The sequence below is a fragment of the Salminus brasiliensis genome, chromosome 8 (genome assembly GCF_030463535.1).
Source record: "Salminus brasiliensis chromosome 8, fSalBra1.hap2, whole genome shotgun sequence".
Taxonomy (NCBI): Eukaryota; Metazoa; Chordata; class Actinopteri; order Characiformes; family Bryconidae; genus Salminus; species Salminus brasiliensis.
In genome coordinates this window covers 39,159,090-39,182,871 of record NC_132885.1, presented here as the reverse complement: position 1 = coordinate 39,182,871, position 23,782 = coordinate 39,159,090, and the positions used below count along the sequence as shown (strand labels likewise).

The 23,782-nt window shown below is 44.6% G+C and overlaps 2 protein-coding genes across 3 annotated transcripts in view; one reads left to right on the top strand and one right to left on the bottom strand.

Moving 5' to 3' along the window:
- arhgap15 (Rho GTPase activating protein 15) overlaps positions 1–4,502 on the top strand; it is a 57,703-nt gene extending 53,201 nt beyond the window's left edge. For both annotated transcript variants that reach the window (XM_072686566.1, XM_072686567.1), the window contains one exon: positions 3,902–4,502. In XM_072686566.1, the coding sequence (XP_072542667.1) occupies positions 3,902–4,085 (184 nt within the window). In that variant the 3' untranslated portion in view covers positions 4,086–4,502. The remainder of the gene's footprint in view (positions 1–3,901) is intronic.
- A 10,069-nt stretch (positions 4,503–14,571) lies between these two features.
- gtdc1 (glycosyltransferase-like domain containing 1) overlaps positions 14,572–23,782 on the bottom strand; it is a 54,313-nt gene continuing 45,102 nt past the window's right edge. Inside the window, exons 6-10 of the mRNA XM_072685258.1 lie at positions 23,523–23,632; positions 20,881–21,025; positions 15,857–15,927; positions 15,368–15,459; positions 14,572–15,189 (exon numbers count right to left, since the gene is read on the bottom strand). Of these exons, the coding sequence (XP_072541359.1) occupies positions 15,103–15,189; positions 15,368–15,459; positions 15,857–15,927; positions 20,881–21,025; positions 23,523–23,632 (505 nt within the window). The 3' untranslated portion in view covers positions 14,572–15,102. The remainder of the gene's footprint in view (positions 15,190–15,367; positions 15,460–15,856; positions 15,928–20,880; positions 21,026–23,522; positions 23,633–23,782) is intronic.

Below are 23,782 nucleotides of genomic sequence, written 5' to 3'. Positions count from 1 at the left end.
GGGCAAGGGCCAGGGCGAACGCCAGCAAACAAGCAGTCGACAAGATCGCCCGCACTTCTTAGCCCATGCAGGTCTTCTGTTGTGTTTCAGGGCTTCATCGCGACCCTCGTCTTGAAACCGGATGGGATACGTTTTACAGTCGAGGGGTTTTTGAATTTGATCTCCAGTCCTTTTGAGCCAAGATATGCAATGACCAGTGCTGGGGCATGTACTGTAGTGCCGAGTGCTGTAATGCTGGACACCTGGACATCTTCTGTGGGTTGAACCTGGTTGTGTTTGGTTAATATCCAAGAGAAATATGTCCAGCATGGCTGTACCTATATGTAGACTCAAGGAGTCGCAAGAAAGCCTCATCTTTCGGAGGTCTGTGTTTTCTGTTCACACTGCAGGACTCCAGGACTCCAGGACTCCTCAGCCCTGTTTGCAGCCACTCTTCAGAAATTGGATGTAAAGTGCAGTAAAAATGAAAAACAGCAGCAATATTTAGATTAAGTTTGTTCAAATCAGTTTACGCTGAATTCTGAAGCCTCTTTGAGGGAAAAGAAAATGTATGCAGTCTTATACAAATGTTTGGACACCCTGTGTTTGGACACAGCCTCTGTAACTAATCAGATCTTCATTGTGGCCTGTGTGAACATTTGGACACCCTAAGCGTTGCAAAGACTCTCAAAAACCTTGCTTGGCAAATAAGAACTGAGGTAGGTCACTAACTGTACATCAGGAATTGTCAGCTGACTCAAATTTCCAAGCTTTATACATTCAGTACCAAGCCAGCATTGACGCCAACACTTTATTTGTTATTTATTTATTCTTTTATTTATTCTTTTTCTCCCAATTGGGTACTGCCAACAAACCCACCTGCTCGTAACCCCCCTAGCACTAGCAATGCTCCCGACACTAGAACATTTCTTTTTCCTAACACACGTCTCCTCTAAAACATGCAAAGCCAGCCACCACCTCTGTCTACACTGCCGCAGATGCTGCTGTGGCCTGTGCTGGCTACCATTGCTTTAAAAGTGATGATGGGAAAGAGCGCCATCTACCAGAGACCCTCCGAATTCGAACTCGCAACCTAACGAACTCGCTGAACCAGTCGAAGACCTAGCAATGGTCTAGAGAGTGTGCAGGCAGTTACTGTGAAGTGGCAATTCAGGGGAACTGTGGAGGTCAAGATAAGATTGGGAATTATAATAATAAAATTCTCATATGCTGGTAAGACAGGCAAGTCAAAACCCCAATATGACTGCCAGGAACCGGCAAGAAAACGTAGCTCAGTCAAGAGACTGGTGCACCAACGTAATTATAAGAAGGGTCATAAGAATGAAAGCTTAACGGTGACCTCGTCAGCTTTTGATGTATGCTACAGATCTAGAGAAGCCGGGGGGAGTTCTGGAAAGTGTTGTGGACTGATGAAGTCAAAAAAGGACTAGACTTAGCCGTAATTGGACAAAAGGGAAAGGAAATTCATAAAAAAAAAAAAAACATCTGGAGAAGGATCAGCCATGCCTGAACCACACGGCCGGGTCCAAAACTAACCCAAGCCCAACAAAATTCTGGCCCAAACTGGTCGAAACCGGCCCATTATCACCCAAAGCGATGAATTTAGCCCTGTTTATATATATATATATATATATATATATATATATATATATATATATATATATATATATATATATATATATATAGCCATGCAACGATAATAGTGCACCATAAATAAATACATTTAAATTTAAAAGGCAACAAATGAACAAACAAATAAATTAATTAATAAATAAACGAATCAAGCCATGCTTTGTGCTGTATGTTGTTGACAGAGCTGGCCATTAGTCTGGTCACCTTTCCAACCCTTTAACTGTATTACATCAACAAAAAAATGACAAATTTCATGAAAAAATAAACAATAATAATAATAATAATAATGAAAAAAAGGGATTTGCATCTATTATCTTCAGAATTAGCCTCAACTACTAAACTACTAGCCAGAACTACTAACCCCCTCCAAATTTACCTGGAAATGTTAAGATTTGAACGTAAACAAAGCTCTGAAAGCCCAGACAGGCGAGCCCAGCCCTTCTTCGCTGTGACACTGGCTGGTCTTGTCTCAGTTGAGGCCATTTCCTAATAACATGATGAAAATGACACAGTTTAAACCTTGGAGCGATGCCTCCTCCCTGTGCCCCATCCCCACCTCAATTTATTACCCGTCCCGTCCTTAAGGACCAACGAGCCTGACCCAATTAGCAGTAGCCTCCTAGGCGCGGGAGGACAGGGCATTGTGCACCATTCCTCCAGTTTGTGTCAAGCCCCGCTCGCAAAAGCCGAGATGCTAATTAATAACCATTGGCTTCTTGAGTCGCGCACGTCGACTTATGTACAGGATATCGATGATTTGACGGACTCGGCCGAGCACAGCGCAGTCACCTCCGGTCAAGACGGCCACTGGCCGAGCCTGCCAGCCTGCTGGACTCTCAGTCAACTGATATGGTCTAATGAGGGCGTCCTGCTATAAACAGGCGCATGCTAGCGTCTAGTTTTATGTGCGCCAAGAAAGCCTATGAGCATTAGGCCTACGTTTCTACCGTCTGATGAAATAAACCAGCAAGACTATATTTCATATAGTAAATGGAATTACGTCAATGGTCACTCAATAGTAATAAAGTAATTAAAGCTTTACAATCACTGTATGACTTTATCTGACCTAATCTGATTACCGATCGTGGTTAGGGCCGTGATGGCGGTGGAACAGGCCTGCAGTTTCCCGATGAAATAGTTCCCGAAAGAACACCACAGGATTAGGAAGGGGGAAGAAAAGGCTTCATTTTTAACGTTTTAAAATAAAAAATCACTTCGGAAATGAAATCTCGCTCTCCGTAAGATCATTAGCGAACCATTAGCAATGGCAGCAGAGATCCTTACATCACGGCCTGCTAATTAGGTTAAAATGCTGGTGGCAGGACGAGTGTCTGGCTGTGATGTACAGGGGAAACCAAATGGCCGAGGTTAATTACACACATTAAGCGGGGAATTATTGGGAGTGCTGGGTTTGCCCTTTTAGGTTAGCTTGCTCCGATTAAATGGGTCTTCTGTGGAGCGCAAACAAGCGAAGGGACTGGTAGTGGCAACGCATAGGGCCGTCATTCCTCCCTCTCGAGGTTGGTAAAGGGCCCAGTTGGATCAGGGGGGAATGTGTAGGGTCTGCGAATGACTGTTCTACAGTGGCTAGGGCAGTTATGAGAACAGGAACCCAATAACGGGCGGACAACGGAGCTGTAAGGCGCTACTCACTAGCAAAACACACACACATGCTAAACAGCCCCAGTCATGCTTTTAAATCAGTACCTTTCAGAACCCCACCACTGCAAAGAAACATCCTTCTGAATGTTAAAGCTCCATCCCACCTCAGAGCTCTTAGTCATGATCCCATTGACAACTTGGCCCATGGCCCTCCACCACAATCCCTCCCTCCCTCCCTCCCTTTCCAGGCCTCAACCCATAACGCAGCCTGAGGGCTCCATTCTGGCTCCTCCTAAGAGTCCTCCAATACCCCAGTATTGATTGTCTCCCCGCCCTGGCCAAACCTCAGCTCGCAGAGATCCCGCTAAAAGCCCCCTTAGATGCCTCCAAAACAGACCAAGCTCAAGTCCTCAAGTACACCCCGTCCTCCGGCCATCCCCGACGCCCCTGGGGCAGAGTTTTATGGCAGGATATACAGCACATTAGCAAATGAGTGGAGAAACCAATAACGGCGGAGCTCTTACCCGTGTATTCCTATTCCCCTATTGTTGGGAATGACCCACATATATATATATATATATATATATATATATATATATATATATATATATATATATATATATATATATATATTCTCTAATTCATCTCCTTCTCCTTCTCCTCGCAGAGTCTTAACGAAGTCCCGCCAGAACCTCATGTCGAGCCAAGGCGTCAGCATCGTCTTTGGACCCACTCTCATGTGGCCGGAGCTGGACGCCGGAAACATGGCCTTCAACATGGTGTACCAGAACCAAATCGTGGAGTTCATGCTCCTCGAATGTGTGGAGATCTTTGGACCAGAAAACAAGTAACTCCAAAACTGTGCTCAAAAATAACACGGGCGCATTCTGAGAGGAGGACTGCACGAGAGGCTTAAGTAAGGAGGAGGCCAAGACCAAAGATAGAAGGAACTGGCAGGACCTTCTCTCCAGCTCTCCTTCTCTCCAGCTCCGAGCAACGGCGTTTCGCCTTATTGAAATGCACGTCGCGTTCAGCTCTTGTACGACATTTGAAGTGTTGAAGAAAATAAAGAAGATAAACTGTGAAGGCCAAAGCAGAAGTGTTGCTCTCTGTACTGTCCAGGGGGTCTTATTGTGGCCATTAGGATTGATGGTGGTGTATCGAGCTTCCAGATAGTTGCCGAGTAACAAAGATTGCAATGTGCATGTAAATGTGTTGATACTGTACCGTGTGACGAGTCAATAAAGAAAAGAGCCTGGAATAGTAAAGAGTTGTTGAATCAAATAGCCAGCTGTGAATCATCATCACCTCACATTTTGATTCCTTGAACATTGGAACATCTCCAAAAATGTCAACTTTACAGGCAGGGTTGGGAAGTAATGGAATACAGACTCCGGGATTCCAGCTAGCAATTTCGCTGGACCACTCTGGGCTCTACTTTGCTGATTGTGCTTTACTAAACACCAGAATTCAGAATCATACGAAAAATTATTAATATTAAAATGGATGGATGTTTTTTATTAGAATTTAAACATATTTCTTTAAAATGAGAAACTAATCCAAGTAATCCAAAAGTATTGAAAGTAATTAGATTACTTTAATAAGGTTACAATCATTTTTTAGCAGGTATTCAGTAATTTGTAACAACCTCCCAACCTTGTTTACAGGAGAAGGACAAAACCTTCTCAACTTTCAATGGAAGTCAATGGGGAGCATTTCTATTGGTCCACTCATCATGAAATCCGGATACAGCGTAAAGGAGGCCGGTAAGATTCACATTATGTCAAAAAGTAAAAAAATAGGGCCCTGGGTGGTCCAGCGAACTATTGCGCTGTCACTATGATCAGAAGGTCGCTGGTTCGAATCCCGGCCATGCTGCTAGCCATCGACAACCGAGGCCCAAGAGAGCACAACTGGCCTTGCTCTTTCCAGGGTGAGTAGATGACGGCCCCCCCCGCTCCTCACATCGCTTCGTTGCGGTGCTGGCGTTGAAGCCGTGTATGCAGGACTGCTAGTCAGCCTTCACTGGTAGCGGGGGCATCGCATGCGATGGGAATTGGTTGTCGGAATTGGGGGAAATCCGATAAAATGTGAAAATTGACCAAAAAAATTGAGATACAGGTTTTTGCGTGACAGTGATGATATATAAAACCGTGTAAAATAAATAAATAAATGAATAAAAACACTCAGCTCAAGCTCATGTCCATCCTTTTTCTCTACACTTCCTCTACATGCCTTATTATGAGCTCCCACTGTTTACATTCAGACAGGAGCGATTCGGATCCGATCCCCGTTCGCGAGCCCATGGTTTCCTACATCCCTTTCCTCAAGCCTACCGCGCTGGTTGACCGAGTGGAAAACCGCACGGGCTCTTCATCTGGTTACACGGACTTCCTCTGTTGTCAGTGCCCTACATTGCCTGTGCGAAGGCTGCCGTCGCGAGCACTAAGCTTCAGAGCTGCCACGGCGAGCTTTTCAGCGGCCGCCATCACATCGGTTTCTAATCAAACTACCAAAGTGCTCTCCAATTCCCCAACAGCAGTGTCTTTTTATTTGCTCTCCGCAGGCCAACGCTGAGACTGTCTGCGTGGAATGTGTTTTTTATTCCGTCCCAGAGATAAGAGAGAGTCTGTAATTACGCGGAGAGCCATCGCTTCTCCTTGCTTTCGCTCTAAATCAGACGCCTCGTGTTTTGGCATGGCAACTAGCAAGGATGAAGGGGTATTGGGGGTGGGGGGGGGGGGGGGAGAGTGACACAAACCAGATATGTGGGTTTGCGAGGTTCAGAAACAAAATCCAGGATGAAAATAAAGGGGAGAAATGAGCTGTAGCTTGTAGTGACCTTCCTGGCACCAGCGCCCTCCTCTCCGCGCCGGCCCGCTGAACCCCAGATTGCTACAGTTCCCTCAAGGCTAGGCTAAGCTAAGCCGAAAGGAAACAAGGGCAAGGTTGGGGCTCCACAGGATGCAGTCGGTTCTTGCTGCTGTTTGAAAAAGAATGGAATTGAATTAATGCATGCTAGAAAAGCTGTCCAAAAGTTTGTGGTCACCTCTTCTAATGAATGTATTCAGCTACACCAATTGCATCCATTGCTAAACGCAAATGTACAAATTCACACACACAGCTTATCTAGCTCGTCTAGTCCCTGTAGTGAAGAAGTACTGCCAATAGAATTGAACTCTGGAGCAGATACACCTATGATCAGCCTACTGGCACCATGCCTCCTAATGTCAGGCGTGGGCTAGAGGGGTATAAAGCCCCCCAGCTTTGAGCTGTGGAGCAGTAGACTCTGGAATGATGGCTGGTGCTCCATCCAATACTTTTTTGACATCACGTGCTAAAGCTCTCATCGAATCCTCACCGCAATCCTCCTCCAAAATCTAGTAGAAAGACTTTTTTCTGGACAGTAGAGACAAGCAGGTGACAAAAGTATTGGGGGCAGGTGTCCCAATACTTTTGTCCACATAGTAAATCTGTTGTTCTTGCGTTTCCAGATTCCAAAGCTGTCCAAATATACAGAATTTACAGTATACATTACAGCATACAGCTTTTACCATAGGTCTCTCTCTCTTCCTATGTTCCAGGTACCGTTCCCCCTCTGTTCCCACATGTCCTTCACGGGATATTCCGGGTTCCTGAGCGTAGGGAATTTTAGACTTTGCATTCAATGATGTGATTTTGGCTTACATCCTGACCTTGGATATCATATTCTGCAAGTGCTGACCAAAGAAGCTGTCTCCCCTCCCTTTCTGAAATGCTTTGAATATATGAGGTACTCTGGGAGTAATTCCTTCCCCTAAAAACGTCCATAAATAACAAATTACCAATAATAACATGCATTATTTTGTTTGCCCGTCCCTTTTGGCAGGACTTCTCACAAATGACCTCAGGCAAGTTCCTTGGGATAGCGGTGATACCTGAATGGTCCACCTAGGACAACTTGTCCCCAGTTTTGCCATGGTCCTCGACCCAGCCCCCTATCTGAAACATCTTTGGAAATCTGTGGATGGACCTCAAAAGGGCAGTGCAGCAAGACGTCCCAACTACCTCACCTAACTTCAAGCTCTTTCCAAGAAAGAACGGAGAGGTGAAACTTCCAGAAACTAAGAACTGAAAGACTGTTTACAAGCCGTGATCCTCGCCAACGAAGGTGTTACCAAGCACTGACCAGCCTGGGTGGTCAAACCTTGCTTCAGGGCCTTATTTTGATGTATTCAAAGACGGCAATGAAAGATTACCAGTAAAAGGTGCAGTGTTTTGACCTGGGATAGCCCGGGCCACTGTATTGTGCGTACGCCGTTCCTCCTCTGGAATGTGCTATGGAAAGAATCCGTTCATATTTCAGGGACTCTTACACGTCTTCTTGGCTGGTCGGCATCTTTTTTCCCGGCCAAAGGCAACACTCATCCAGAGAGAGCGCGAAGAGAGCACGGCAGCGACGTCCTTTACCATGTGGCTGAGGAACACGGATACGTCATAAATTGTGCGGAGCAGAAAGCCACGTTCAAAGCCAACCAGTCTCTTGGTGTCTTCTGAAGCGGCAGGGCTGGTGCGAAAGGCTCCGTTGACGCCATGCGGTCGGTGGGCTGGGAGCGCGGAGCGCAAGATTGAGACTGCGGGCTTCATGTTTTCCCAGCTCGGGCCAAGACGTTCCACGTCTAATGATTTCATGTAATAACTGGAGACCACTGTGCTCTGGAGAACCCCCACCCTGCACCTCGCTCGCTCTCTCTCTCACACACACACACACATAAGCTCAGGCACTTTTGTTTTCCCATCCCATCTTGGCAGCGCTTCATGGAAACGAGTGTCTTTGTAGACCCCCGAAAAGAGAGCTAAACGAAAAAGGGCCCAAAAAAGTAAATGAAAGCATAACAATACAGTGTCCCTGTGAAGCGCCTGCCATGTTCTAACCACCGGGCCCCATTAAAAGGGAGACTGCGCTCCAAGAGAACATGGCAGCATATTGATAGCATATGACTGTGTCACACAAGGACAGAGCGCCCTGCCTCTCTCTCTCTTTCTCGCTCGCTCTCTCTCTCACTCCCCGCCTTGTTTTTACATCAGGATCACTGGCACCAGCGAACAAAGCAAGCCTGCCTTCGCTAAACACTACCTGCAAAGACTCACGACCGACATTCCTTACACGGCACATCGTCGCCATCGTGACAAAGCAGGGCCAAGAGTCTTAAATATGGAAACTTCGAAGCGGAAGGTAAATAAACCCAAACTGTGCGGCTATACTGAATTGCAGGCTACATAACACCTACATAAGCCTACATAACGACGCCCGACATAAACCTCAAGAATCCAGCATTGCACTGGCCGGCACCGGCGTCGTCTGCTGACCAATGTATCAGAGGCAGTACACAACACTCCCCCCAACACATGTTGGGTGGTGAGTGGCGTTGGAAAAGAGGGGCTAGCTGGCCGGTCACAGGGGTCGGGCGTCACCCTCCAGGTGTCGGGAGCATTGGTATGTTTGGACTGGGTGATTCAAACTTCTGAAAAAAAGCCTTGTAGGCCAGCATCCGTAAGGCTACACGACACCTACATAAGCCCTTCATGACCCCTGACATTAACCTACATAAGCATTTCTGAAGGGACACATTTATTCTGAATCACTTTGGACAACTATTGGACTAGCGCTCCCTCAGTGTGGACGGCAGCTTGTGGTTTCAGATGGTGAAACAATAGGATTTAGGCAAAAAGGAGTTCTAAAAGTTTTGATGCGAAAGTGGCGACACATGACTGACTTTGTGGCACTGGATTTGACATCGGTCCAAGTGCTGGAGGTTCTGTCAGCACGGCATAAGCTCCTGTTTCACTTAATAAGGCGCTGAAGGCTTACAGGGATACAGTGAACACGGTGCCTCGCTGGCCCATCGCACCAGACAAGCTTAGGACAATTTTTTTTTGAGAGGAGAAGGAAAAGAGAAGGAGCCCGACGTGAGAAAATTTGAGGAAACAAAGTCAAGGCAAACCAAATCACCCATTTCACGCCCAATCTAGCCTCGACAGTCTTATTTTAGAGAAAGCACCCCCCACCACCACCGCCACCATCCCAACAAACACACTGCAAAGTGAAGGTATTTTTCATCCTATTATTTTCTGTTTCAGGTTTAGAATAACAGCCAAACAGAAGCAGGCTCGCTGCTGGTGCGTGAAATTAATGCCACTGTTTCGTGTTGATAATCCAGTTTAAAATGCCCCCAATCAACACCTTTCTGTCTAACTTGCGGCATCTTTGTTTTATTTCTTGTTTTTTTTTTTCTCTTTAACCATCATCGACTTGCTTAAAACTCTGCGGAAAGCGCGGCGGCAGTCATTTTCTAAATTAGATTCTTAATCCGCCGCCCCACAAAAGGTAAAAGAGGGCACGGCCGAGATAAACACATGTTTTAAAGACTGATTGGTGGATCTTGTTAAGAGCGAAAATCTGCGAGGTGGGTCGAAAGGATTAGGCCGACAAACATTAAGTGTAGTTGGCGCTGGGTGGGTGGGTGGGGGGGGGGGGTAGGGGTTGTGGCTGGGGGGCAGTTATTGTTCAACAACTGTTCTTTAAAAAGTCATTTGGTTGATGCAGAAATTCCACTTTTTGCTATTTTTGGTTCTGAAAGAATCATATTAAGCCCCAAAAACAGAGGCTAGGAAATGAAATTAAGCGCTGGGTTGAGAGAAATATGTCAGAATGTGAGGTTGATGTTGTTTAAAGTCCCAGGAAGGTTGAGTTTCCAAGTAACAACATGGTTGTTGAGCATGCGCCCAATGCAGAGCAAGTAAGCCTACAGACATCCTGAGATCCCTCGCTTCCACTCGAGCGATGCCACAGAAGAACCACTGTTGGTTCCATAAAGAAGCTGATGGTTGTAGGGATAGTTTGTGTGTAAGACGTCAAGCGAAGCTTCCTTAGACCTTCAAAAGGTTCTTCACCCACACACATTTCCATATAATGAGCCCAAGGACTCCCAAGCACACCCAGAGTGGGAATCGAACCCTGGTCTCCAACATGAGGTAATAGCTCATTGGCAGCTAGTGGTTTTATCTGTTGCGCCACACCAACCACTAAAGTCCATGGTTCTGAGGATGACGCACCACCCACATTTTACAGTCTGCTCTGTGGGGTCCTGAGCATTAACGAATAGGGTGAAAGGGCGGCTAACAAAGTAGTGGTCTAATCCCGTGAGTGGTCTATCCCGTGCTGTCACTATGATCAGGGGAACGCTAGTTCGAATCCCGGTCATTCTACTTGCCATCAGTAGCCGGAGCACGAGAGAGCACAATCGGCCTTGCTCTCCAGGGTGGGAAGATGGCTCTTTCTCCTGGCATCTGCTGGCCAGTGTGTGTCAGAGCCAGGTACTTGAACATCTCCCATTGAGGAGAACTAGAACATTCTCCATGCTGGTGCTTCTCTAAATGGCTTCTAAATATCAGCTCTTGGAGTGGTGGGAGCCACACGCTGGGATCACGCTCCTTTCTACCGTGCCACGGCAGTGTGTTTGTGTACATGGTAGAATCGCAGTGTGCGGCCCGGTCGACTCTGGCCCTCCGACACCGACAGCGAGGAGCAGAGAAACATGAATTAAAAAGGCCAATGAAAACGGGCTTAATGTGCGCTGCGTTTTATAGAGGTTGCTATTAAGTTTTTATATGTGGGGTGACATTTTGCGACTGCAAGAAACGGCAGCGTTATAAGCTTTATGGCGTCATTAGGTCCTGACCTCAGGTCAGCCCCGGCAGAGCCAGGGGAGAGCTCTGGCAGACTCGTCTGAAACACCAGGAGTGGGTTCTCAATGGGTCCAGATAGGTCACGGTACTTAAGAGCCGAAGCAGCCTCCACTTCGGCCTTAATGCACCCCGGCAAGACGTGGTGTCGGCTTTCACCAGTCCAAGAACGCCATAAATCAAGTCACCACCATTAAAGCCTCGGTGCACTGAGGCCCTGTTACTATTACTGACACGAGTGTTTCGCTGTTTACCATGTGCTACTTTCCTGTTCTGGTAACTGGTCACTCAGCAAGACTGATCAAATGGTCTGGGAACCCTTTACTGTAGTGCAGCATTCATTAAGCCTACATAACACTGCATAACAGGCCCAAATATTAAAGTCCGCTCTGTGGTGGTCAGTCCTCTGAGGTCCTGAGCATTGAAGAACAGGGTGAAAGGGGTCACCTCATACCTCATATTTTAAGTCAGTATGGCATTAGAATGAGACGTTTGGTAGACGTTGGATTTTGGTTACCTGACACCAAAATATAAACGTCTAATGATGTTAGTAAGTCACGTCAAATTGATGTTAAGATTGGCGCTGACCAGACCTTGGGTTTTGGACCCCTTACCCTAAATAATGTCCATATATTCTACATCAATATGACATCGGAATGAGACGTTTGGTAGATGTTGGCTTTTGGTTACCTGACACCACAATTGGAAACCAACAAAATATAAACGTCTAATAATGTTAGACGGTCATGTCGAGTTGATGTTAAGATTGGCGCTGACCAGACCTTGGGCTTTGGTCCCCTTAGCCTAAGTAAATGTTTAAATTCTACATCAATATGACATCAGAAAGACGTTTGGTAGACGTTGGATTTTGGCTACCTGACATGTCATGTCGAGTTGATGTTAAGATTGGTGCTGACCAGACCTTGGACACCATACTGCATAACTACATGTCGATATTCTTTGTCAATATGACATTAGAATGAGACGTTTGGTAGACGTTGGATTTTGGCTACCTGACTCCACAGTTGAAAACCAACAAAATCTAAATGTCTAATGGTGTTAGAAAGTCATGTTGAGCTGGCGTTAAAATTTTGGATACCATACTGCTTAACTACATCGATATTCTGTCAATATGACATTAGAATGATGTTACTGATGTCGGTGGTCAGCTGGGAAGGCTGCTTTAATTATGCTTGTACGTATGTTTATGTGTCAGTTGTAAAAAGAGTCATAAGGCCTTATGAATGGTGCTTGAAGCTAGGATGAAGTAGCAGTCGAAATATGGACAGAACATCAGTAAATGTTTGTGAACGCACTGATTCAATATCAGCCCTGAAACGGGCATAGGCCAGTAATAACCAATCCACGATAACGGTGCTAATGTATATGGGAATAGCGCATTATTCAGCGTGGGTTCGAGAGTGTACATGAGTAAGACGTATTAGGTGAAGGCCTAGGTAACTGAATTAATGCGCAAATCTGGGAACATCTCTGATTCTTCTGGATGAGGTAGAGTCATAAGTTCAGATCAAAGATATTAGGAGCCATAATTCAGCGAGAGGTGGCCAAGGTCCTACAACAAAAGCAAGAGTGATGGGCGTAATTTCGCTCCTGGGAAATAAGGTGCCATATAACAATCTGATTTCATTTCTTTCCTTAATTCTCCCATCTCCCATCTGCTGCACCTGAGGTATCAATGCATTTGTAATAATTGCATGTCAGGGCCGTGAGGTGGTACTTTATAAAGGGATATTTTGCAACTAAATTCTTCCAGCATCATCGATTACAGGGGAGGACTGTCCAAGGAGGCCAAGAAAGTGATTATGACAGCATTACGGTATGTGTGAGCACAAACCTTGATGAAACTAGGACTTCTTTTTTCTTTGTCTCCCCTTCTTATATGGAAATATGTTATTTTACATTTCTCAACTACTTCTAACTACCTACCCCCCCTTAATTATGCAGCGGTTCATTTCCAAACGCAAGGAAAACACGGGAGGGCCGTATTTAGATGTAACCACAGTGCAAGGAAAAGCCTCCCATTAACCTTTTCTAAGCCTCGGGGGACTTTGTCACAACCTGGCAACCCCAGGTGGAGCGGGAGCCCACAGCACTTCAAGCCGCAACTTGGCTGCCACTCTGTCGGAGTGGGAACCGAAGATTCCAGCATATCCAGCAGTCCTCCAGCACAAAGGATAAAAATGGCTATGAACCGAAATATGAGGTGGCACCGCCTATGAGAAACACGAAAAGCGGTCGCAGGTTTCTAGGTTGTTTATTTTTAATTCTATTCCTCATTTTTTCTCTCTCTCTCTCGCGCGCTCTCTCTCCTCCCTTAAAACCATGCTTGTAAAATCGCTCCCAGCTTGGATGTTGTTTTAGTGGAGAGGTGGTGAGTCTGAGACAGGTTTGTGGCTGTGTCTGTTATAAGAGACATGAGTAACACTTATTTTAGTAGTCTGCAGTAGTGCGTGTTTGGGGGATTTTTTGCTAGTTATCCTCAGGCTCCATTATTTCGTAGCTGCTACGTACCTGTGAAGTGATAAGGGATCACCCTGATAGACCCTGAAAGACCCTGAAAGACCCCGATAGACCCCGATAGACCCTGAGAGGCCCTGATATACCCTGAAAGACCACGACAGACCCTGATAGACCCTGAGTGAGCTTGATAGACCCTGATATACCCTGAGAGAACTCAAGAGATCCTAAAACCCTAAAAGACCCTGGTAGACGCTGAGAGATCCTGATAGATCCTAAAAGACCCTGATAGATACATATACACTGATAGGCTCGGGTAGACCCTGAAAATCAATGAGAGATCCCCCCTGAAAGACCCTGAAAGACTCTGCAAGACCTTGAGAGATCCTGAAAGACCATGATAGACCCTGAGAGTTCCTGATGTACCCTGATAGACCCTGAGAGATCTTGATAGAGCCTGCAAGACCTTGAGAGATCCTGATAGACCATGATAGACCCTAAGAGACCCTTAAAGACCCTGCAAGACCTTGAGAGATCCTGAAAGACCACGATAGACCCTGAGAGTTCCTGATGTACCCTGAAAGACCCTTAAAGACTTTGAGAGATCTTGAAAGATCCTGATAGACCCAGAGATATCCTGAAAGACCCTGAGATATCCTGACAGACTGATCAAATGCATTGGTAACGGCTTTACAGTGGGCCACCATACATAAGAACTACATAACCCCTACATTAGCCTTTATGACAACTGGCATAAGCCTACATAAGCATTTATAAGGGCTTATTCTGACCATCATCCATCGTCATTAGGGTTGCTAACAAGGTGTCACAACAACTGGTGTTTCTTGGTGTTTCTTGGAGTTAGCCTTATTAACATTACTTGAAGCTTGCATGAAATAGCTAGTATTTCAGAAGTACTTCAGAAGCTCTCTCAGCTTTTTATATTACGGGTGTTTTTGTGTTGTATTGAGTACCAATGGGCTTCTGTGCAACGCCATCACACAGATATGTGCACAATCAGGGGGGCAGGAAGCAACAGAAAGCAGCAGTCGAGAAGCTAGCGAGATAAAATTGTGCTTGAGATGTTGTGCATAGAAGATGGAAAACAAAAAAAAAAGGATCTGACTCTGACACTAACATTTATTTTTGAAGACTTCATAAACAGCGCGAAACCTAGGTAGATTACTGCAGCTGACTAACCTTACAGTCTACTGAGCACCTATGTTTCCAAAGCGTTTCTGCCCCCTGGCTGCACACGCACCCAGTGTGTGCTAGCAGATTGTAAGACTGTAGACAGGAGAAACTGCACTGGTAGCAGCCTAGCACTGATTCAAGTATTGGACTCGGGATTAGGAGAGGGGGGCAAAAAAAAGTTAAAATAAAAAAAAATATTGCTCTATTAAAAAAATATCAAATAGTAGTTATTAAAAAATACATTATTAAAAAAGCAGTTCAAATGGAAAAAAGTTGAAAACAGCAAAAGATTCTTAAAATAAAAAAAAATAAAAATTTAAAGTAAAAAAAATAAAAATAATAAAATCTATAAACATCCAAAAGTGTTCATGAAAAGTGTGCCAGTTTGGTGCTTCACAGAGTTCAGAGACACATGTGCCTTAGTCATGCTTTAGGTTGTTTCAGATGGTCAGTGTGTGCACACGTCTGAAGTCACGAAGAACTGCTGGAAGAACCTGCCGTTAGCAGCGACCTGTACTCCTCCCCCAAGGCGTCCCAGGAAAATGCGCCAGTGTTCACCTAGGACAGACAGAAGCATGCTCAATAAGGCCCAGACAATGTACATAAAGCCTTATATCCCACATAAACCCCAACATAGGACTGCATCATGAGCTCTAAGACCAAAGGGTCCAATGTAAACTTCATCAGTAAGATCAAGAGACCCATAATGATCGTGCTGAGAGGTTACTGTACTCACTTGAACGACATGCTGCCTAACCAGCTGTGGATGCTTACAGAACCCCCGGAGCCTCTTACAAAGCTGCTCAGGTGTTGAGTACAGATATGAACCTACATAAAAGAAAGAGAAATACATATTTGATCACTTACACACACACACACACATACACACAAAACCCCAACTCAAAGCAGGGAGCAGGGATAAACCACTTCCAGCATTAAAAATGCACTCAACTCCATGCTGGGTTATGTTTTACATTATTGAACTGTGCTCGGCTTTATTTATTTATATACATGGCCAGGATGCTTTATGGCCACGGCTTGGATTGTGCTTTAAGATGAATTACTCATTACTTAGGCATAATTTAAATCATCTTTGTCTAATATTAATATTAATGTTTTCTGCAGGACGTAGGGGGTACGAAAGGGTGTGTGATCTTTAACTTCAGATACCATCTTCGGTGTCAGTGTGATCAATAGGAAAAAGGCGGAGGGGAAAGGGTCTTACCAGGGAATATTTCTGGGTAGACAAGAGCCTTCGGGCACAGAGGGTAACATCCACAGTGGACTGCTTCTAACCTGTAACACCAGGCACATTTCAGACGGAGGTAGAATTAGAATAAAGACCCTGCAAGACCTTGAGAGATCCTGAAAGACCCCGATAGACCATGATGGACCCTAAAAGATCCTGATGTAACCTGCAAGACCCTGAAAGACACTGAGAGATCTTGATATACCCTGATGGACCTTGAAAGACCCTTAAAGACCCTGCAAGACCCTGAGAGATCCTGAAAGACCCTGAGATATCCTGACAGACTGATCAAATGCATTGGTAATGGCTTTACTGTGGGCCACCATACATAAGAACTACATAACCCCTACATTAGCCTTTATGACAACTGGCATAAGCCTACATAAGCATTTATAAGGGCTTATTCTGACCATCATCCGTCGTCATTAGGGTTGCTAACAAGGTGTCACAACAACTGGTGTTTCTTGGAGCCTTATGAGCGTTACTTGAAGCTAAATTTCCTTTATGATAAAATATATAATAATTACACTGCAGGCATCAACAACGATGCTACAAGGGGGGGCGGGATCAGTTCTTGGGTGCTACTGGAAACTGGTAGCTAGTAACTGGTTAATACCATCTGCACCGCTGACCCAAAACGAAAGGGAACTGGAAAACACCTTTGGGTGAGGATGTGGGTGGGAGGATAGAGTCAGCATGGTCTGTACAGACTGCAGAGGGACCTGGAGGCGAGTAGCACAGCACATATTGGAGGTCTACCTTACGTCCAAGGCAGATGTTGGCTTTTTATTCAAATTGTCGTTCCACCTTAAATGGAGCTGCCTTATCGGACATACATGCACTAGCGCCAGAAAATAAGGAACTGCCTGAAAACTGCACTTTTACCACTCAGTTTTCATTGGCTGTTGACGGGACCCGTGCAGATACTCTACACTACTCCAGTAAAGCTCCAGTTAAGGAGCTTTTGGGGGTTCTTCAGTTTGAAACTGTGAAGGAACCTCTTAATGTGCTTTGAGGGAACAAACATGCAACCCACCCCCCAACATGGCTATCATACTTGGGTTTATACTAAAACTTTATGCTAGCTGCGTTAGCCAAGTGTGCTCATTTCTAAGCTCTAAGCTAAGCTCAGCTCCACACCAACAACCACCCAAAGCAGTTCTGCACTGATTAGCTGTGACTGGGCGTTCAGCATGGAGCTCTCACCAGAATCAAGTAACTCAAAGTTAGCTAACATTAGCATGCTAACAGCACCAAAATGGATTCAATTCTAACCGCAACATAAACTGAAAATGTCTGATGTGACCACGGCCTTAGAGGTGTTTGTTGACCGTATAAAACACCTCAATAATTACCAGCGGGTTTCTTTTAAAAACAGCGATAACTACCGGTATCGGCTCACATTATCGGCTAAACGATATATCGCTCAGGCCCAAATTTCATGTCAATCATGCATATACATACATATACATACATATATATATATATGTGTGTGTGTGTGTGTGTGTGTGTGTATCAAGTAACTTAAAGTTAGCTAACATTAGCATGCTAACAGCACCATAATGGATTCAATTCTAACCGCAACATAAACTGCAAATGTCTGATGTGACCACGGCCTTAGACGTGTTTGTTGACCATATAAAACACCTCGATAATTACCAGCGGGTTTCTCTTAAAAACAGCGATAACTACCGGTATCGGCTCACGTTATCGGCTAAACGATATATCGCTCAGGCCCAATTTCAAACCAAGTTAAAAGCAAGGTTATATATACAGCACTTTATACAACCATTCTTGAGAGAAATCCTGGTTAATGAGCAGCAAGTAAAACTCTCTTGAAAGGAAAGAATCCTGAAAGGAGCCGAGACTCAAAAGGAAAGCTCCTCCTCTGGGTGGCTCTGGATAGTGATTCTCAAAGTTCTAAGCAAAGGAGACATGGATGAAATTTCCATTTTACGACGTCAAACTTCAAAATACTCAGTGAACAGTTTAATCTGGGGCAAAACTTCCCTCCCAACTGATTCAACTCATCTGAACCCCACGATGCTGCCAGTGGAAAATGACCGGCTGTTTAAATATTTTGTAGAATGAACATTAATGTTTCATAAGTCCATCCATCACTCCCCTCACCATCAGATCACCATCTCATTCCCCATGCTAAAGCCATGCATATTTTAATACACGATTAGCTCGCTGCCATTCAACTCCGAATTTCGGTGGTTTTGATTGAGCAGCCGGGCTCCTCACAGGGGGGGCTTTAGTCAAGACGGTGATCACAATTGAGACTGCAGGGCCTCTTATCTCACGGACATTTGACACAATGGCACGATGAAGCCGTTCAATCCGTGGTCAACTCGTGTGCTTTCTTCAGGGGTGGAGGCCAGAGCTGGTCTGACACTTCAGTCACGAAGTCGTCGTCAGTAACCATCTGCCTCCCTTTGAAAGCTCCTCCTTTTGTCATCTGACCAGTGCATGGAGAATGCTCAGATGCAGCTATATGCACTGTATTAGCTGTTTATCTGGATCTCAGCTCCTCCCCCAATGACTATATAGATGATATATATCATATACTGTCTATACAGTCAGTAGTTCAGCTCCTGTGCGATTGTAGCATCTCGCTCTTGCTCATACAGTTTGTGGATTCTTGTTACAGTGGAGGTTCTCAAAGGGGAACTGGAGCTCCACTCTCATGCTACTTTTCTTGGTTTGAGTAGAACGTTACAAGCTTTGAACATTTGTTGGTGTTTCCAAATGAGTATTGAACTCAAAGGGTTGCATATTTGTTGCAGTACTAGCCTTTCCAATAATGCATAAGACTGAAGAAGACTCTGACTACACAGTTAATTTCCCACTGTGACCTTCCAGCATCTGGACCAATCACAGCTTTTCTGGTCAGCAAGTCTGTGGGCAAGCCAATGTGAGTCAATCATTAACATCATTACGTTGCAGATGAACTAGAGTGTAATGTATTCGGATGTATGCCTCAATACAGAGCCATGTTTTCACATTACCGGAATTTTGGTAGCAGCAACCGTAGCAGCATTTGGTAGCAGCAACTCAGTTGACAGTTACACCCACAAAAGCAGGATCAACTCTTTTTTTAATACCCTTGATTTCAGAAGAAACAATAAATGAGCATGTGTCCCAATACTTATGTCCATATTTTGTGTGTGTCTATATATACACCTGCAGATTCAGCTACTTTCTTTAAACTATCATCTTTGGCACGCCAACGAGACATTCACTGCACTGTACTCTTCTCAAAGTCTGAGTACAGATGCACAACCCGCCAGGTATTGATAGCTCCATCATCCTCGTTCAGTGTCATCTGCAGGAGCCTGAAGTTATTACCAATTTAAACCATTTTTTTTGTCTGGGGAGCTTATTTAGACACACACACACACACACACACACACATTATTTGGACATAAGTATTGGGACACATGCTCATTCACTGTTTATTCTGAAATCAAGGGTATGAAAAAAGAGCTTATGTTGCTTTTGTTTGCGTAACTGAGGGGGTGTAACTAAGGGGGGAGGCTTTGTACTAGATTTCGGAGCATTGTTGTGAGGATTTGATTGGATTCAGTGTTGTGCTGCATGATATTGAATATTGCAATATTTACTTTTTCTGTGATATCTAATGCGATATAAAAAACCAGGCATTGTCGATCATGCATATACATACATTATATATATATATATATTCCCAATCCACCAAACTCAGCAGCCCTCTCTGATCTAATCCAGTGTGAATGCAGAACCTCACAGGCGTTCAAGCTCTGGTCTGGGGCAGCACGTCTTATGAAACTGATTAAGGTCAGTTCCATGTCAATGCAGTTAATGTGTGAGCGTGCAAATGCTTATCAGGCTTTTCATCTCAAATATAATTAGCCGATCATTCTGCTTGGCTGCCTTACTGTTTTTCTTCAGGGCATGGATGGGCGTCTGCTGACAATTAATTAGATTAGGCTAATTTCCACAATAACGAGGACAGAGCGGTGGTAGAGAAAACTCCCTCCGCGTGGGCGCCGACTCGCGGATTTCTGTTGTGTGGTGTGGTGCTGAGGGAGGGGGGGAAGGAGGGAGTCGGGCGCCGATTGATATGCGTGTGACCGAAGCAGGTGAGCCTACAGAGGTTTTTACGCTTAGACCCAGAAGCAATACAGCAAACTGCTGCTGAAATTAGACATCCAGCACTGAGCTCACTATTCTCCTGGACTGCCACTGCAAGGAACTCAGTGGGTCGACTTTTTGCCTTCAATACGCAATCGGTCCAACAGCAGTGTAATTCTACCAGGATAATACAGAGAACTACTGAGTGCTTCAGCTCCTCCTCTAATTACTGTATATATTATAGATACAGTCAGTGGTTTGATCCCTCCCCTCAATTACTGTATTTATGTTTAGTTCCTCCAATGGTTGTATGTATCATATATATCAAATATACAGTCAGTGGTTTAGCTCTTAACACAATGATCATATACCTTTTATATATCATATATACAGTCAGTGCTTCAGCTCCTCCCCAATGGTTGTATAGATCATATATATGATATATAGTCACTGCTATTTTTTTTTAATCAGATTTTTCTTTTGGTTGTTTACATTGTTGGAGAGGTTCATGTGGTCTACTCTACACCGGTCATACTTCTAAACTGACCTGGGAGGCTCATCCAAGGAGAAACACACCACACACTCCTATCCTCTACCTTTCCTTGAATGTAATCCCATTAACACAAATATGGGACCATCTACAGCCATCTTGAGCAGAAAGAAAATCGGACCGGGCCACTTTTACCTGCAGTATGGCCACGACGCAGGTGTTTTTCCAGGTGTCTTGTAGGAAAACATAATGATCATGCAGAGACTAGTAAGAAAGTGTAATGAGACGGTGACATTTGGTTCTTGCCGAGACACGTGCTGCTACAAACCCACTCTGGGAACGCTCCATTTGGAGTAAGTGTCCTTTCGTTAGCAGACGGCGAGAGTGGACTTACATTGCCACGCCGAAGAACTCGTGCTTGGCCGTAGAAACGACGACATCTGCTTGGCACAGCACTCTGAGGTAGTCCTCCTTACTGGGCATGAAACCCCAGTGGCGGATGTGGCTCACCAACTGTTCTTTGGCCTCGGCGAAGATGTCTACAAAGGACAGGGACAGAACACGAGCGTGAGAGCGTCGACATTGGCGGAGGGGCAATTAGCGGAGAGAGGCAAGTTTCCACTTCGGAGGCCTGTAGCTGGGTTCGAAAATGAAAAACACGAGGCCGTCATAACTTCGGCCGTATAAAACGGGAAAGGGCAAAAATAATCAATAGTGATCCTATTAGCAAAATCAAAATGGATTAAAAGAGTTTCAGCGTGATTGCCTTCCGAGCAATCGTAAACATCGCTTCGAAATATGAGCAACATTTATACATCCCTCCCCCCACCCTCACCCCTCCGTTGCCGCTTATGCTCCTATAAAAGTGTTGATCTCAATATAAGAGATTGTGATCCCCGTTTGCGTCTCTTTGCCAGTGCAGCTCAGTGTGTGTAAATTAAGTTAAGGCAGCGCTGTAAATAACCCAAGTCTGCCCAAAAGATATTAAAGCATAATCATCTACTAATGGAAGTGTGTTCCGCCAATGAAAGGGGGTCTGAGCGTTAGTCATACACCACTAATGGATGATCTCTGAACCTAGAAGCTGTGTATTTAACAAATGAGTTACTACACTCTTAAAAATAAAGGTGCTTCAATTGGTTCTCGGTGCTGTGGAAGAACCACTCCATGAAAAAGCATGCGAGAGATGCGGGAGTGACAGAGATGCATAGTAAGGAAGTAGAAGTACTTCACTACTGTAATTAAGTACTGAAATACTTGATCTGTATCTGCTGAAGGATTAGTTTTTCTCATTTTGGTGAGTTTAATACTTTCACTCCATTACATTGTTTGTTTATGAGCTGCATTGTTACTCGCTTCAATTATTAAAACGGTACGAATCATTTCACACCCAAATCATTACTACTCCAGAGAGCTAGATGGCGCTGTCACCGGGTTCGCTGAAGCAGGTTCCGCCTCAACGTTAATCAGAACAGGTGATCGAGCCGTGCTCTGCTGCAGTGAGGACACTAACGCTAGAACTCTGTTAGTTTATCTCCAGATGGAAGAAGAACCACCACCAGAAGAAACTCCTCCATCTTCACCTCCTGCAAATACTCGTATGTGTCCGAATAGGCTGAGCTCTTTCAGCTGTAGTTGAGTTTACAGAGAGTGAAGCTCAGGGGTTTAAGCTGCTCTCCTCACTGGTTTGTACCAGAGGAGGACGGTGTCTGGAGGACGGTGTCTCTAAAATCGTTTTAATATCACAACTGCTAATATATGAACTGTTATATATGTCTTAATGCTAGATAAACCTACGACCTTGCCTCTTAGATGCTTCCAGATACTAGAAAACTAATTTCAGAACATTCACCAATGTCTGTCTCCTTTTGTTTGGCCGCAGAACCCCAAACCGGAAGTGAGGTCACCGCACATTACGCATCGAAATTAATTTGACAAAAAAGCTTATTAAAATATTAAAGATGAACTTTTCTTTCTTACTTAAGACAAAAATAAGCAACAACAAATCTTAAAATACTAGAAAGAAAAAAATGAAAAGATTCATTAAATGCCTTCGTACCGTTTTAATAATTAGGGCATCACAGTCCTTAAATCTGAGCATCTGAAATAATAGAAACGCTGATACCCAAACTTTTGAATGCTTTCTGTAAGAACTACAGAACACAGTACTGTACTTTTACTTTCAGTACTTAAGCAGTACTTTTTAAAATACTAAACTACTTGCGATACTTGAGTACAGAAATGTTGAGTACTTTAGTACTTCTACTTAAGTATGGAGCTTAAAGTCACTTCTTTGATAGAGCACCTGTACTTTCACTTTTACTCAAGTCTGGGTCTCCAGTACTTTATACATGTGAAGGTGAAGGTTCTTTAGGAGAACCCTTAAATGATTCTTCACACACAATCTTGTCCAGTTGGTCCCCTTAACTAGAGCTTCTGGAAGGAAAACTAAACACCTATAAAATAATTGTAGCTAATTTCTTGCTAGCCTCCCTAATGGATTTCCCGTATGTAGTTTAGCGCAGAGCTAACACTGGTGCACTTGAACATTTTTTTGGCCAATCACAGGCAGGTAAGCTCAAGACCGACCTGAACTGGAGTCGAAAGGTGGTAAGGATGGTAAAGACCTTCTTTAAATTCTTTAAAAGACCTTTACATGGTTCTTCACGCTCACAGAGGGTTCCTCTATGGTTCTTCTATCGGAAATATGTCTGAAGCACCTTTCTTAATAAAGCGTAGTTGCTGAGGGAAGAAGGGGGAAGCGCTGAGGAAATTCCCAATTTGCTCCACCGAGCCCAACCGGCACAGAACTTGAGCGTGGCTTCGGCCTGTGTGCATACGTTGATCTGAAATCCGTTTGAAAAGCGTGAAAACCTACATCTCGCGCTGAAACCTGCCTCTCCCACTTCATTAGCACAGCTGGGTGTGACCTACTTGAACTGATTCATGTCGGAGTTTTAATACAATGCGCTCGGCGTGGCATTAAAAATACATCTGCGTAGCTTTCGCATCTCGTCTCCACAGGCCAAGGTGTACCTGGCACGTCGGTAAACGTCTCCCCGAGGACAGACACTTCAAAGTTCAGCTCCTGCTCGCTCAGCTTCAGCAAGGTCTGGAAGAACAGCTGAGGGTCTTTGTCATGTTCCCTTCAAACAAAGAAAGGAAAAGAATATGAGAACCTCACAGCGACTACGCCCTGAAATATTCAACTGAAGGTAGGAACGCAGAAGGAGCAGCTGTACTAATGGCAGAAGGCACCTATGTAAAACTTGTACACAGAGCGCACGTGATGGGAT